The sequence below is a fragment of the Lycorma delicatula genome, chromosome 10 (genome assembly GCF_047948215.1).
Source record: "Lycorma delicatula isolate Av1 chromosome 10, ASM4794821v1, whole genome shotgun sequence".
NCBI classification, from domain to species: domain Eukaryota; kingdom Metazoa; phylum Arthropoda; class Insecta; order Hemiptera; family Fulgoridae; genus Lycorma; species Lycorma delicatula.
The window spans coordinates 36,163,984-36,179,981 of NC_134464.1; the positions used below are offsets into that span (position 1 = coordinate 36,163,984).

Genomic DNA, 15,998 nt, shown 5'->3' on the forward strand with positions numbered 1-15,998 from the left:
AGGTAAATTTTATTAAGTTCATTTTTACTTCCACTATAGACAAAAACATAAAATCTATAGTAAAGATGTTTGAAATTGTAATTGTTTTTTTTAATAGGAATATTTGGTAAAAAAAGATAAAAAGTTATTTATTTAATTATATTTAGACCAAAACTTGATTTTGGAAACAGAAAAGATGAAATATTCTTTTTATACCTTTCATAACCAGTAGATTTTTTTCTGATTAATATATTTTATTATTTCAGTATTATTTCATATTAATAAATAACAGTATTCAAGTAAACACTTTTTTTTTAAATATAGTTTTTACGTACAATGGATTGTTTAATTTATTATTGAAATGTTTAATTTATTTTAAAATTTAAAAATTTGTTCAATGGTTAAAAAATATGGTGGATGTATATTTCAGTTACAGTTAATAAAACATTAGATAACATTTCTATTTATAATTTTCGTAGACTTAAAAATCAGTCAGGTGATAGATAATGTACAATAATTATCAGTTATATATAGTAATAATCATTTTAGATTCTTTTTTAGAGTGCTTATATTTATCTTGCTATAATCATCTAAGTATATTTCCACTTTCAAGCCAGGGTGATATAAAAGTACATATGTTAAAATTATCTTAGATAATAATGTTCTTTAGTTAAATAATTGGGTAATATTACTTAAATTCATTGTTAAAGCAGTCATTCTGCATAATCAAACATTTATGTTCAAGTTAATTTGCAAATTTGGAAGTATTGTTTTCTACAGATTTCCTTAAAGGTAATTAATTGAATATTATTTTTACAACTTTTTTTTTATTTCCTTAATTTTACTGCCCATATTGATTTCTGATATAGTTTGAACTAAGTTGATTTAAATTATTTTTATCATACGAGTAATAATAAAAAAATAAAAAAACTGATGAAAGAGTTGTAGGACTTTCCTGTCATGTGGCTTTTTCTGATGCACGCTTACACACACAACTTAATTTAAAATATTTATAATTTTATTTAAATATACTATTTTTTATACAGCGTATGTCAGTGCTACACTAGTGTTACTTGTAGTGAGAGGAGGTACTATTGACACAAATTATCCACGTAGCCACCAGTTTAGAGCATTTTTTGGGGTGGGGTGTTTGAAAAATCTTTTTGCAAATATTATTATTTTTTAATTATTAACAAATGTGCCTAAGAAATATAAGACCTTAATTAGGTAAAATCTTGAGATACTGAGGATGATACCTTGAAAAGGTGTCTTGAGATACTGAGGATGATACCCTGAAAAGGTGTGAAGGGATGATACCCTTGACCTTTTAAATTGAAAATTTAATGCCATCTAATGCCCCGTATTCATAAGTAATCTGGACAAGTTTGATCATCCCATTTTGATATTTTTTCCAATTGTGCGTCAAATCTCTTTCCTATACCTGGTCAGCCGAAGCAATAAAAATGCTATATTTACTATTATTTATAATATTAATGATTAAAATCATTAGTAACTTATATTTATAATAATTTTCAATTTTTTTTCCTTAATTTTATTTTACTTAATAAAATTATTAACTTCGTAGCACTATAGTATAGTGCTACTATACTATACTATACTATATATTTAGTGCTACTTTGTTGTTGTTTTTTTGTTTTTCTTTGTTTTTTTTTGAAACAACATTTAAATTTTTACTTTACAACATATGACACAAAAGTGAGAGCTTTTATCTTGTATAAAAGGATGCGATGTTGTAGAATAAAATGAATATTAAATAAATATTTTGTTCTGATCGTAATACATTACAACTGATATGAGGAATTGGTACTACATGAGTAAAGAAATCTGATGTGGACACCACATGACTTCCTTGCATGCCTATTAAATTACATATACAAATTTTTTAAATGAAAAATACATAAAATTTTATTTCATTAATAACTTCTGATATTTTTTTATTTTTTTTTATTGTTATTGAATTATTATTTATCGTAAAAGTTTTTTTTACAATCAGAAATGAATAATTATTAATAAATCAACATATTTAAATTAAAAACATAAAAGTTAAAAAAAAACAAAGCCTTTCCTTTGTAAGATCCAAATATTTCATTAATTAAAATTTCATTTGACTATAACTCTGGAGCCAATGAAAGTAAATACCACTTATGGTATATCATTGAAAATCTTTCAATGAGGGCTTATTACTGCATTTAAGAAAAAGTAAAAAATCCAAATTTTTGTGGCTTTTGATTTCAAAAGAATTTTAGGCTTTTTTGGACACTTCTGGTTCAGTTGATAGCAATCAAAAGTTGAGGTGCATAATTAGATGTTACAGCAATCCTAAATCCAAAATTTCAACCTCCTATGGCTAATCGTTGTTGATTTATGCAAGGTAAATATGTACGTATGTACAGACATTACCCTAAATCTAGTGAAAATAAATTCAGGGATGGTCAAAATGGATATTTCCATTGAAATCTGAAACCCCAAATTTTTTGTTAGCACAATACTTTCTTTACTTTTTACGATTAAGTAAAATGTTTTAAATTTTGTATTAAATAAATATTGATTTTTGTAATATTATATAAATATTACATTTTATATTTAAAATATTAGTACATGAAACAATAATAAAGGAAAAAAACAAATAAGGTCTTAATGAAAATTATTTTCGTTCTTATTTATTCAAACTTTAAACAGAGGTTTAGAAACTCTAGGGTTTAAAAAAAAAGTATTATTTAAAAGCTCATCTACAGAGTAATATTTTTTGTATAAAAGAAAATATATTAATCTTATTTTTGATGTAGTGGGAAAAACCTTTGATGGGTTAGTAATTTATTAAAAAAGGTAACATAATAATAAAAAGGACCTTCTTACACTGTATTAGCTATAGGATCAAAACTGTTATGCTGTCTACTTTGACAGAGGAGAATAATGTCATTTGTTAAGAATAAATTAACAATTTCTTCCTGGAAATAGAATATTTTTGTATTTAAAAAAAAAATTGTCTTTTTGAACAAGATCTAAGAGATATCTTGTTTCAGAGAGCAATATTATATAGATGTAAGAAGATAATTTTTAAGAGATGAAGTCTTCTGTGGCAGTAAATTATTATAAATATTTTAAAATAGTAAGTAGGCAGTTTATTAATTAATTTAATTAATATTCACCATTTTTGAACAGCTACAGGTAGGTAGGATGGCCAACCAAAGGTTATTTATTGTTTGACATATTTATAAAAAGAAAATCCAGTCTTTCATGGATTTGTAAAGAAAACAATCTTTAAAATAAAAAGAACCATCTCAATATGTATGCATTTGATAAATCATCTTGAGCATAGATAAATATTCTAAAATATATATACATACCGACTGAAATGAAGAAACTTCCAATTTTCGTTAAATCTGTTAAACAGTAAATGATTATTAAATAATTATCAATTAATTATTATTATCAAGTTTATTTAATAATAATAAATTATTATCAAATAATTATAAAACTAAATATTTTAAAGTTTTAAGCATTTACTAATCTGACACTCCAAGAATGTCAATGGTCACTGATAAGCTGTTACTATCTGGAGTTAAAAAAAAAAACCAGTAAAAAAATTACATTAGCCAAAAAAAAAATCTTTTCACTAATTTTGGGGTACTGAATTCAAAACTGTTATAAGAATTTGTTTAATATGTCACATTTTTTAGATTCATATGATTTAGATATACAATCTATTTACCAATAAATGCATAATCACTGTGAAATAGATATTTAAAAAAAATATGATTATTTATGTGTATTCATTTAAAATTTGGTTAAATCAAATAAATTTTTATTTAATCAAACACAGATAAATTGAAATACATAATACAATTTTAGAGTAACAGTTTCTAAAAATCTAAATAATTCAAAATGTCTTTAGAATAACAGTTTTTAAAAGTTGAAATCATTGGAATTGTCTTACTTTTAATTTTTAAAATATGTTGATAAACATTTTTGCTTGTGATGTTTGATCGGTTTCTCTAAACAAAAATATACAATAGTCACCCATCATTCCAGGATCCCATGTTTCTTGGTACCGACGCTCCATGGTCAGAATATCCTGATGGAAATGCTCTCCTTGCTCATTGCTGACAGAGCCCAAATTTTTGGGAAAAAAGTCTAAATGGGAGTGTAGGAAATTAATTTTTAATGACATCCTATATCCTAAATGATTGTAGTTTTCTAACAGCTTATTAACCAAAAATCAGTTTTCATTTTTTCTGTTGCCTAAAAAACCAGTGTCTTTTAAGGATTTCCATGCAGCTACTTCGCATTCGCTAATTTTGTCATCAAAAGTTGAGTCCTTTAGTAGTTTCTTGATTTGCAGACCAATAAATATACCCTCCATGAGCTTACTATCACTCAATTTAGGGAAACTTATTTTTAAATGATTAAATCCTGGTCCTTCTTTATCTAGTGCCTTTAAAAAGTTTTTCATGAGTCCAAGTTTTATGTGAAGTGGCGGCAGTTTGATTTTACCACTTTCAGTTAATTATAAATGCCTTACATTTTTCTCACCGGCCACAAAATTCTGCCGCAATGGCCACTTCTTTACTTGGTAATGACTTTTTGTATCATGACTATCCCAAAGACAAAGAAAACAACAATAGTTCTAAACCCACCTTGTAAACTAAGAAGTAACGCAACAAATTTCAGGTCACTGCAAATTTGTTACATATACTCTTTATATTTTATTGCTTCTAATAAAATGCTATAGTTTCATATGATTCTTTCATATCGACTGTTTGAACTAATGGAATGGATGGCTGTTTGTTACCATTATGCAATAAAAGTGCTTTCATGCTAACATTAGAAGAGTTAATAAAAAGACACCATTCTTCAGGAATATGCTGAATTCCTATTTCTTTCATCAGGCTATTGACATCAGTACAAACACAAAATGAATTTTTCATAACATAATAAGTTGAAAGAGTTTTATTTCGTGTTCTAAATGTAGTAACTTTAGTATTATCTGCTAAAAATTCTGCTGTTGCAGTCTAGACCCAAAATTTCAGCTTGCTGCTTTGATCACTTTAAATTGCAAACTAAGTCATTAAGTTCATGTTGCTGCATTAAATGAGGAAATTTTTTATCAGATATAGGAAGAAATTATTATTCAATGTCCTCTACATCGTCTGCTTCATTTTCAAATTATTTTTCTAGCTATATCAGATTAGATGGTCGTACAGGTACAGATAACCTTTCTGTGTGATACTGGCTTTAGAGCTGAGGATACATCTGCATATTTCATGAACTTTCTATTTTCGAAAGAAAATCCAAATATATTTGTCATATAAAAGTAGCAGTCAGTGAAGTGGTCCTTATGTTAACGCCAAACCATCGATACAGCAAATGACATGGCTTGTCGTTTCCCCTTCAACCATTCAGTTAGAGTTAACTGAGCATGATATTTAAGTAACATGAGGTGCCCAAATTTTATCTTTATTCCCAAGTGCACAATCAAAATAAAATTTATAAGCTGTTTTTATCAAATCAGAATTTCTCTTTCTTTGAGATTTAGATGTAAATTTACCACAGACAAAACAAAAATTAACTGGATAATTTGAACATCCATTAACTTTTGCAGAAGCCATTTTGTAGCAAATAAAAATAGAAAAATCACTTTTGTATTAAAAGAATTTATGAAAATATAGCAAAACATTAATAACGCTGTGAAACATAATACACCGTATAGACATGTGAAGCTAGACTGAATAAGATTTTATTTAAGCTCTGTAGTAGGCAACAACAGGTGTCTGTATGATATTACGCAGAATATTTGTATGTGTTTACTTCTCATGATACAGTGTGTATATTTATCTATTTTTTCTTCATTAAGAATTTATGCATATTGTTTAAAAGTAAATGTATTCTTAATTGTAACCAGTAGTTGATCAGAATGAGCCCATTGTAGAGAAATTTTACAAATTTACAATTTATGTAAAATCTGTGTAGTAACATAATTTCAATAGCAAATTTTCAGCAGTATACAAATTTTCTGTTTACTAGTGTTATTTACATCAATTACAAAAAAATATTTTTTTTTTAATATAAATCCGGGTACATAGCTATATTTTATGTTAAACTGGTAAATTCTGACTGTTTTTTTTTTTTAAGTTTGTGTATGAGAATATGGGATTGACATTTTTCATAACATGAAAAATGCCATTATATTTTGCTAATCCTTTTACAAGCAGTATTTATTATTGTACTTAAAACTGAACTACTTGATCTATGAAATCACAGCAGTCATTGAATATTTTTGAACTATTGCATGTAGTATTTTTCTAATCTCTCCTTGTGAGTTTTCCCATAAACACAGTCAAATAAAGTTTTTTTTTTCTTTGGAAATCCTTCATCTGTTAATAAACCAAAGCAGTTTGACAAGTTGTCTTTATAACCTCTGTACAACCTACATGGTGTACCATCAACAATTTTTACCTTTCCTAATAGAGTGAATCTTTCATGTCTGACAGTACCTGTAACAGTGAGTGTTCCATTGTTGTTTATTTATAAGGTAATCATGGTGAAATGGTTGGAATAAGACTGTGTTTAAATTTACCTCTTAGAACAATGTCTTAACTTGTCCAGCCATACATCTATCATTACTTGTATTGTTGCTTGAGCACCTACTATAATGGGTGTAAATTATGAGAGATAAAATAAAATACATGATCTTTAAGGGATGAATTTGTTTGTGTGGTTATTTATCAAAGAAATTTATAGTAATTTCTACAAAAAAAATCTAAGTTATCGCAAATTAAAATAACCATTATTCATAAATAATTTCCACTTACTTTATTAGGTCGTGTAATTATTCAAATATTCTATTGACATGGGTTTTTATATAACTTTGATGCAATTTTTTAAAAATATTTGTTTTTCAATATGTGTATGTTTTGTAATTAATTGGTAACAGAAATTTATTTCTTTGTCAAAAGCACTTTACTGTTTATCTGAAATTGCTGGTTCTGACTTCCAGAAAGGATCAGTTGATATCGATATATCTGAGTTAAATGTAACTCGGTTGCCGAATTTCTTTATCACTAAATAACGTTGTTGATCAGCCATAACTTTTATATTTGGCGCTTACAAGATTATAGACATGCCTTTTAAATCATACCTTAGTTTAAATCTGATTTCTTTAGAATATCGCACATTTTCTTGCATAAGACACCAAATCATATTATTTTGTTTTTGTACCTAATACAAACGAAAACTGTGTAGATTTAAAAAAGTAATTTCTAAACAATGAAAAATATTATTTAATCAAAAGTTAAACGGGTTTATATTTATTTTGACCAGGTTAGTTATCACATATTTTTAAATACAAATAATAATTAGTTCTTGCGTAATTAAACTCTTAAAACAACATTTTCTGAAAGCACTTCCGCCCGGCGCGAAGGTCACAAACAGCTGAGCATAGGGTTTCCTGCGCAAGCCGCAAGGTATTATTCAATCTTATAATTTCCGTTCTCTGTTCGCCGGTTTTACTGATTAGTGTTAATAGGATCAATACTGTTGTTTTTATTTGAAGGTAAGTAGCAGTTGTTTATGAAGAATTGTTATTTTAATTATTTATTGCTGTTAATACAAAGAATAGTTATTTAATTTGAAAAGAAGAATCGGGCAAGTGTTGAGACCTGCCCCATATATTTGGGGTGGACTGCAGAATTCTATTTTTGTATGTAAATCTATTTCCATATCATATATATTTATACCGCGACATCGATTATTAGTCCGATTGAGTGAATTTTAAAACGTTTTGTTAATTAACTTAAATGTTACACAATATATGTTAATTTGCTATTTGTTAATTACAATTTCATTAATCTAGTTGATAGTATTTTATAATTTCTTTAATTTGTAGTGAGTTCTAGTGGTTGATATGAATTTCTCAGACTTTCAAATAGTATGTTTAATTATATAACCAATTATATGTATATCTTGACAATACTAGTAGATTTTATGTTATGATAATTGAAAGCATTTATGATAAATAATAATAATAGTTTGTATTTTAGTGTTTAACTTTGAGCATGTGTATACTGTTAATTGATATAAGTTGAGGTTATGTATTTTGTTTATGTATTTTAGGTTATGTTCATTATGTATAGTGTTTTATAAAAATGTGTTGCGATTTAATTTAACTTTGCTTGAATTTTTTTAAATCTGGGATGATGTTGGTTTCAGTAAAAATATTTTTTTTCTACAAAGGAGTTTTTTTTTAATAGGGTTAATTACAGTAAGTATTCTCTTGTTATAATTGTGGTTGTTTGATATATATTCATGTTATTTTATGTTTATTTTAATACCATTATAAATAGCACTAGTTTCTACTGTTATTGACATGTTAGATTTAGTAATTATTCTTTTTAGTTCTTTTATAAAAGAAAATTATTAAATGAATTTAAATAAATGTAAAGTTATTAATTTTCTAATGAAATATCAGCATATTTAATTTTTGTCACTTTACAATTTTTTTACTTTTATAATCTTGTGATTTCATGTAATTATTCCCCGTTAACCACAAAACTGAAGATACAAATTGCCAGAAAAGTAAGTCTTTTCTGAGATAATATACCATTTCATATGAATTCACTTGTAACTTTTGTTTTAATGAAAAATAAAAAACACCCCCAGTCCATTAAACAGAATAATTTCAAAAAATCTAACCAGAATGTTAACCCAGAAAACATTTTAAAGAAAGGTGTAAATAAAAAAATTATTATTTTAGATGTTACAAACAAGTAAGATGTATCCTTCAGGATAAGAGATTATCCACATATTTGTATTTAGATGTGTATATTGTAAGCATTGATAGTTTTGTGTTGTACACTCTGCATAAAAATAAATTATTTTTAAATATTGGTAATTAAATTCATCATGTAACTTAATTGTGTATGCTATAACTGTTAAAAAAGACATTAAAAATTTGTGTTTGTCAAACTGTTAAAAACAGACAGTTGATAGAAAAAGTTTTATGTTATTAAATATTTAATACACACCAGAAGAAGTGTTCAAAATGTTGTTCATCTGTCCTTGTACATTTATGGGCAGGATTTAACTGTGTAATTTCACATTTTTTTTGTTTGATGTTTTATGTGATTTATGAACTCAATTGAGTTGTCAATCAGGAGCTGAAGGCAGTTTAGATCTCTTGGATTTTAAGAAAATATCATGTCTTTTATGATTTCTTTGAATAGAAATACTGAAGGTGCTAAATCATATAATTATGTGGCATATTCGTTTGTTCCTTGCCATCATATACAATTAAGAAAGGTTTGATCAAATTATTACTTCTTAAGTAACTCTTACTTGTTAAATAAGTAAAATACTTATTCTTAGTTGGAGACCATAGTAAAAAGCTGTCAGTGTCAGATGAGCCCCATCTTGTAATTATATTCAGTATAGATTCAAAAAAAAATTAATTGGTGAATTGAATAGTAATGTCAGTTGATTTACACTGCTATGTGAATCAGCTGGTTTATACCAACTGCAAAACCCAAATTTCCCACCAGATATGGAATTTAACTCTGCATACAGGAGAAAATTCCAACCTTTCATTTACTATTATTATTATTTTTCATTAATAAAAACAGGAGTTATAACACACTTTTGCTAAAAGTTATTTTTTAGATTGAGTGACTTTTTCTGTATAATAAGAAATTATTATTAAATTATATAATATGCTTATTTATATGTTGTTTCATGAGTAATCACTGTTAGAAAAAAAATTGTGCTAGATTGCTTGTGTTAGTGGAATGTAAACTATTTTTATCTATAAATTTTAAGCTGTTGTGATTAGATAACAATTATGTCCTGGGTAGGCTATTACTTGCATTGTTCATTCTGGCGAATAAAGTTAATAATCTTTTATACATTGTTTCCAGTTCTAAAGTCAAGTAATCCAAGTTAGCTCTAAGATCTGTATCATTATTTGAAAATATCCACATTCATTTCGTGATTTACAACATTTTGATAGGAAAAAATCTTAGGTGATGGAGTAATGATAAATATTTTTAATAATGCATTTTTGCAAACTGATGCACGGATTTCGCAGTTTACAGATCACCACTTGTTTTTGTGAAGTATACTCATATGTCACATTGAAATTATTGTGCGAATTGCGTTCTCTGATTTTACAGATTAAGTTTTTTGTTTCTTACTAAGCTTTTTCTCTAAAATATTCTTTTGAAGCACTTATGTTTATGTCTGTTATTATTAATAATTTATTACTTTTATTAAGAGTGACATTTTTTTCAAAAGAATTATATGGAGACTAATAATTGGGTGGGTTGTTTATTTATTTATTTATTGTATTGGTTGTATGTATTAATTAATTATTTATTTTAAAACAATTGCAGTAGAATTGTGGAAGGTAGGAAATAATTCGTAGGATTTAAATTCTGAACCGTTGCTTTAAAAATGGTTAATGTAATGTTTAATTTAAAAAAGTAGATTATAAAACAATCTAATTTATATATAAAAAATAAATTCGTTCTTTATGGTAGTGAAACATGGATGTTAAGAAATATAAAGGAGAAAAGAATAGTGGTCTTTGAAATGTAATACTAAATTAGAATTTTGAATTGTAATGTAACCATTTAATTTAATGTTTGGTGGCTTGACAAAGCATGAAGTGAGATCTTAATACAAATCAGAGAGAAGGGAAATCTGCAACGTAAAAACTGTGAGGAAAGCAAAGGTTGATGTATATAAAATTGAAATATGTAAAACAAGAAGGTAATTGAGATTGAAGGATGTAGTGATTGCGTGGAGGTTAATGATTAGCACAGAACAGAAAGGAGTAGAGAATAATGTTTAATGTTACTACTGGTAAACTGACTAATGCTCTCAAAAAAAAAAATTGACCAGTAAACAAATAATAGCATAATGGTGATAAATCATTTTGTGATACTGAATTTTCTTTAAACATTTTTCTGACAAACTTTATTTTTTAAATATAGATAAAATTTTTTTTTTTAAAATTCAAAGAAATTTTTAATTAAATTTTACAGATTTAAAATGTATAATTGTCGAACAAACCATTTTTAAAATGTGTAAATTTTTATTAAATGCTTTAAAATTTAAGGTTGCCATTGATAATAATTACATGAACAAGGACTACATTCCCCTTAGATGTTAGCAATATAGGAACATAATAGGTGTTACCAGCCTCTGCTTCGGTTTGTTGATGTAAACAAAGTCTTTGTTTAAGTAGGGTTTGTTGATGCAATTGTTTCTGTCCTTAAATATTTTTATTATTGTAATGGGCTATAGGTTATTGAATAAAGTTCATTATCTTAAGTTAAAATAAACTTGACTAAGAGGATTCTTGTAATAACTGAAGAGTTAAAATATATCATTTTAATTGATTGTAGTTTATTTTCAAATTTCAAGTGTAATGTTAACATTCAGAAGAAAATAATTAATTTTAATTAGAATCTAGAAATTTTAAAACATTGTCAAAATTATCTAAGGAGTTTTGAATTGAATTATTCTATTCAATCAAAATTTATTTAACAATTTTTCTTTTTAATAAAATAAATATATGAAAGATTAAGTATTTTAAATATATTTTCATGTGAAATTTCAAAAAGTTGTTTGGAAAGGCTAGGTTAAAAAATAATTATTTTGTTTTCTTGTGTAGCAAAGAGCCGTAACTCTTGCTCACTAGCAGTATTTTACATATTTCATTAAGAATCAACTTTTTTCACTTTGCGGTTGTTGGGAATGGTTTGTTTGATACAGGCATAATTTTTTGTTATGCTTTTTATGTTATAAATAAAAATAAAAACAAAAAGAAGATTAATGTGAAAATAAAAATACATTTATAAGTTTTCTTGAAATAACAGCATTCTGAAGTTAGCTCCAAATTAAGGGTTAGTAAGTTGTTGGTAGTTCTGTTAATTTGTTGCCAGCTTAGTCAAAATTTGAAGAATTTTAACCAAAATTAACTTTTTTTTTTCATTTTAACTTGATTTATTTTTGTCTTGTTTTATATTAAAATGTTTATTTATTATAAATTAAATTCAACATTTTTTCTAAGAATATTCACAAAATATTGTGAGCACATAACATTTGTATGAAACCTATTCAAACACATAAAGACCTTAATAATCAAATTTTATTTTAGTCAACACATTATTTTTAACACAGATCCTTTTAATATGATGAAAAATTGCTTTTATGATATGCTTTTTTCATTTTGCTATTGCACCTTTCTATAAGAGGGTGATTATGCTGCAAGGTACTTGTAAACTGTGATTTACATGTGCAATAAATTTTTGAAACCTGGAATAAAATTAGAAGTTCCTGAAACTTTGCACTTTAATTTCGATTGTTTTTTTTATATTTAATTTAATTTATATATATATATATATATATATATATATATATATATATATATATATATATAATATGTTATTGAAGAGAGAAAAACATAACTGGCCATATTTGAGTATACAATTACATTTTCCTTAGCAAACTTGTTTATGGTTATTATAAGACTTAAAACTGAACTTTGAGCAAAATTACTATAGAAAAAAAGTTGATTACATAATAATTTATCATGGATAAATAAAGATGAAACAATAAATGATGTAACATTTCTGTAAATTTATTTTCAACATAAGAAGAGGTCCAGAAATGTTAAGTAAATCTTTCAGAAAATTTTCATTATTTAGGTTTTATTCCAGTTTCAGGTTTTGACAGCATTGTGATATATGGTTTTTACATGACTGTCTAAAAAGGGTGTAATGTATTTAGGGTGTATGTATGTTGCACCATGGTAGTTTAATGGCTGAACTGATTTAGATGTATGACCTTGCGTTGAAATTCTTATGTTACTGAGAGTATTATAGGATGTATAAATAAAAATTTATGTGTGTGTATATATATATATGTTTAAATAAATTAAAAAAAAAAAAATTAAATAATTACTCAGATGAACAAGTTGTTTTTGAATAACTCTCAAATCAACGCTTCATTCTGAATGATTTGGAAACCTTGTATTTCATACTGTGAAGTTGACTTACTAGTATTTTTACATGACTGCCCAAAAAGGAGGATTATGTATTTAGGGTGTTTGTATGTATGTTCGTTTTAGCGCAATGGCTAAATTGATTTAGATGTACAACCTTGCATTGGAATACTTAATGTTACTGGGAGTGTCATAGGTTATATAAATATATATTATATATTTATATTTAAATAAATTTAAAATAGTTGAAAAAAATTTTACTGTATACAAATACTATGTAGAAAATTGTCATCCACATGCTCTTTAATATATATATATTTTTTTTCTATATTACTAATTACCCTATATTAAAGAGCAATGTTTTTTTGGAAGTTATGTTTTCTAATCTTAAATATTTATCTTGTATATTATTTATAATTCCATTGCAATCTCTTGGTAGCAATTATAAAGAATAATTAATAGTATTCATAGAACATTCAAGTTAATTTACTTCGCATAACTTTTTTTTTATCTAGATTCTTGTAATTGATTTTCTACGTACTATTATCATATGTTTATTTTATTGCTATTATTAATGTATTGAATAAATTAATGAATAATGAACTGAAACAAATTATTTTTCAATACTATTATTTTGCTACTAATTACTTATTATGGATTTTTAAAATTTTTATTATTAATTTGTATTTTATATTAACTACGACGAATCTTATCATTTTTATTATTGCTATTATTATTTCTGTTGTTATTAATGTAAATTTAGATATATTATTTATATCTTACTGATTATCATACAGTAATTATATTATTTATATAAAATGAAGATAAGATTATTGAGCCTGTTATAACATTTTAGTCTTGTACTTTACATTATGCGAGAAATATATTGTTCTACTGTGTTTGTGATTATACATATTTCTTCCTAACACATGTTTCTGCCTAATTTAATCAATTGAAATATTTTATGATAACAGTTTTTAAATAATTATTAATTAATTCTAATTGGGATTAATTTGAGATATCTGATTAAGAATTATGGATTCAATTCTTAAGATAACTGTAAACGATCCCAAGAAATTGGTCAGGTTTGTATTTATTTTTAATTGATAAATTACAATAAGTATAATTAAGTAATTTTTATTTACTTTCCAATACTTTTGTAGAACTCTGATAATACTAATAATTCATTAATCCTTTTAAAGATATGAATGTTGTTTGGTACTCGTTGTACATTTGCAACTATTTTGGACAAAAAATTATTTATTTTTCCCCACTAACACTTTAATTGTTCTTAAAATAAAAGGAAACAAAAAGCTGCTTATTTAAAATCATCATTAAGAAGAGTTTCTTTATACATAAAATAATATTTTTTTTTGGTTTTAATCTTTTATGTTGTATAATATTCTTACATCAAACGAGACCAAGAATAATCAGTCTAAAATTGTTCACACATAATGTAAATTATTTGTTAGATATTTTGTTTATGTTGCGGTTTGATTATATTTAGACATAACACTATTTTTCTTGTTGAATTGAATGCAATTTTTGGAAATACACTCTGTCATAATAGAAAGAGGTACATTAATTTGTTGCATCACACTGTGCAGATAAACTACCAGTTTTTTGTAGTTGTAACATATATAAAGCATCCTGTAGAAGTAGCAGTAGTAAAGTTACTTTCTTTTAGAACAGCATTTCTCAATCTGGGGGTCGCGAAATTAGCCTACAACTTTACACATAAAAAAAATAATAAAGTCATTTTATGAGAAAAAAATAATTTATAAACATTTTTGTTACATTTATAAGTACGCATGTAAGTAAAATAAATTAATGAGATGGTAGCATTTGTTTTTCATTTAAAAAGTTTCTCCATACTTGGATCTATGTTAGAAATACACAAAAGCAAATTGTTTTCAAGTAATAAAAGATGATTCCTATATTAATTTTTAGTGCAACCATAGACGAAAACCCTTTTCATAGAGCTAAGATATGGTGAAAGGGATTAATATTTTCAATGCTTCTGTGACTAAATTTCCATATTTACTTTCAATGAGGAAGTCAAAATATATCTAAATTTTCAGTTGTGAAAATTGTAATTATAACGCTTTATTGGCAGACATTTTGATGTGCTGGTCATTAATGTCAATTGGTAACTTGGCAGCTGTAACAACATTTTCACTAAATGGATTCAGTACTTATCTTTTCAAGAAATCATTTTTATTTAACATCTGGGAAGTACTTCGCCAACTGAATTTTTAGCTCATGCAAATGCATCTTTTTACTTTTCAAACTGAAGTGAACATAAATGTGTTAATCCAAATTTTTCCCAATATAATCAAAAGTAAGTGGAAACAGATCAAACATTTTGCTTTGAAGGTGAATAATCCAGATATTTAGCTTCTTAATGAAAGCATGAACTTTGTCATTAATAAAATGTTTTTATCAATTCCAGCTAAATACACATTCAAATTGTTTAAATGTGAAAATACATCAGTTAAATAAGCCTTAGCAACATATACTCATTATCCAGTAAAAAAATTAAGAATGGTGTTTTTTTTATCCTGGAAAAATAGCGTTAATTCATTAATTTTTCTATTCTAATAACAAGGTTACTCTCCCCTGCATTAACCATCTGACTTCTGTATGGAAAAGTAGAGATTTATTTTTTCGTCCAGTTCATCATATAGTTTAGTAAACAGCCTATTCTGTAATAGTCAGTTTGTAATAAAATTACCCATTTTTACAGTTTTACAAAGAATTAGAGATTTTCAGGATATTTTTTTTTGTGGCAAGAGCATAACTGTGAAGGAAGCAGTGCGTCTATTCTGTCCGTAGTATAAGACAATTTTTTAATTTTTTTCAGAAATCCATTGTTCTTTGCTGTTGTCTTTGCACCATCATTACATACTATACATTTTGCCCAATCTATGCTATAGTTTTTAGTAAGTTCATAAAAAACATCAAAAAGTGATTGTCCTATTGCATTCATATTTTACAA

The 15,998-nt window shown here is 25.7% G+C and overlaps 1 protein-coding gene across 5 annotated transcripts in view; it reads left to right on the forward strand.

Annotated features, from left to right (window-relative positions):
* Sms (spermine synthase) overlaps positions 1-15,998 on the forward strand; it is a 75,769-nt gene that overhangs the window by 21,196 nt on the left and 38,575 nt on the right. Inside the window, exon 1 of one of the 5 annotated variants that reach the window (XM_075376451.1) lies at positions 688-771. The exons of 1 other annotated variant lie outside the window; for it this stretch is intronic. Coding sequence is in view for 2 of the 4 variants with exons in the window: in XM_075376447.1 (XP_075232562.1) it covers positions 14,036-14,085 (50 nt within the window). In the remaining 2 variants the exon portion in view is untranslated. Of the gene's footprint in view, positions 1-687; positions 772-7,424; positions 7,553-13,875; positions 14,086-15,998 lie in introns of those variants that run through there. 3 more of the 5 variants (XM_075376450.1, XM_075376447.1, XM_075376446.1) reach the window with 3 other exon arrangements.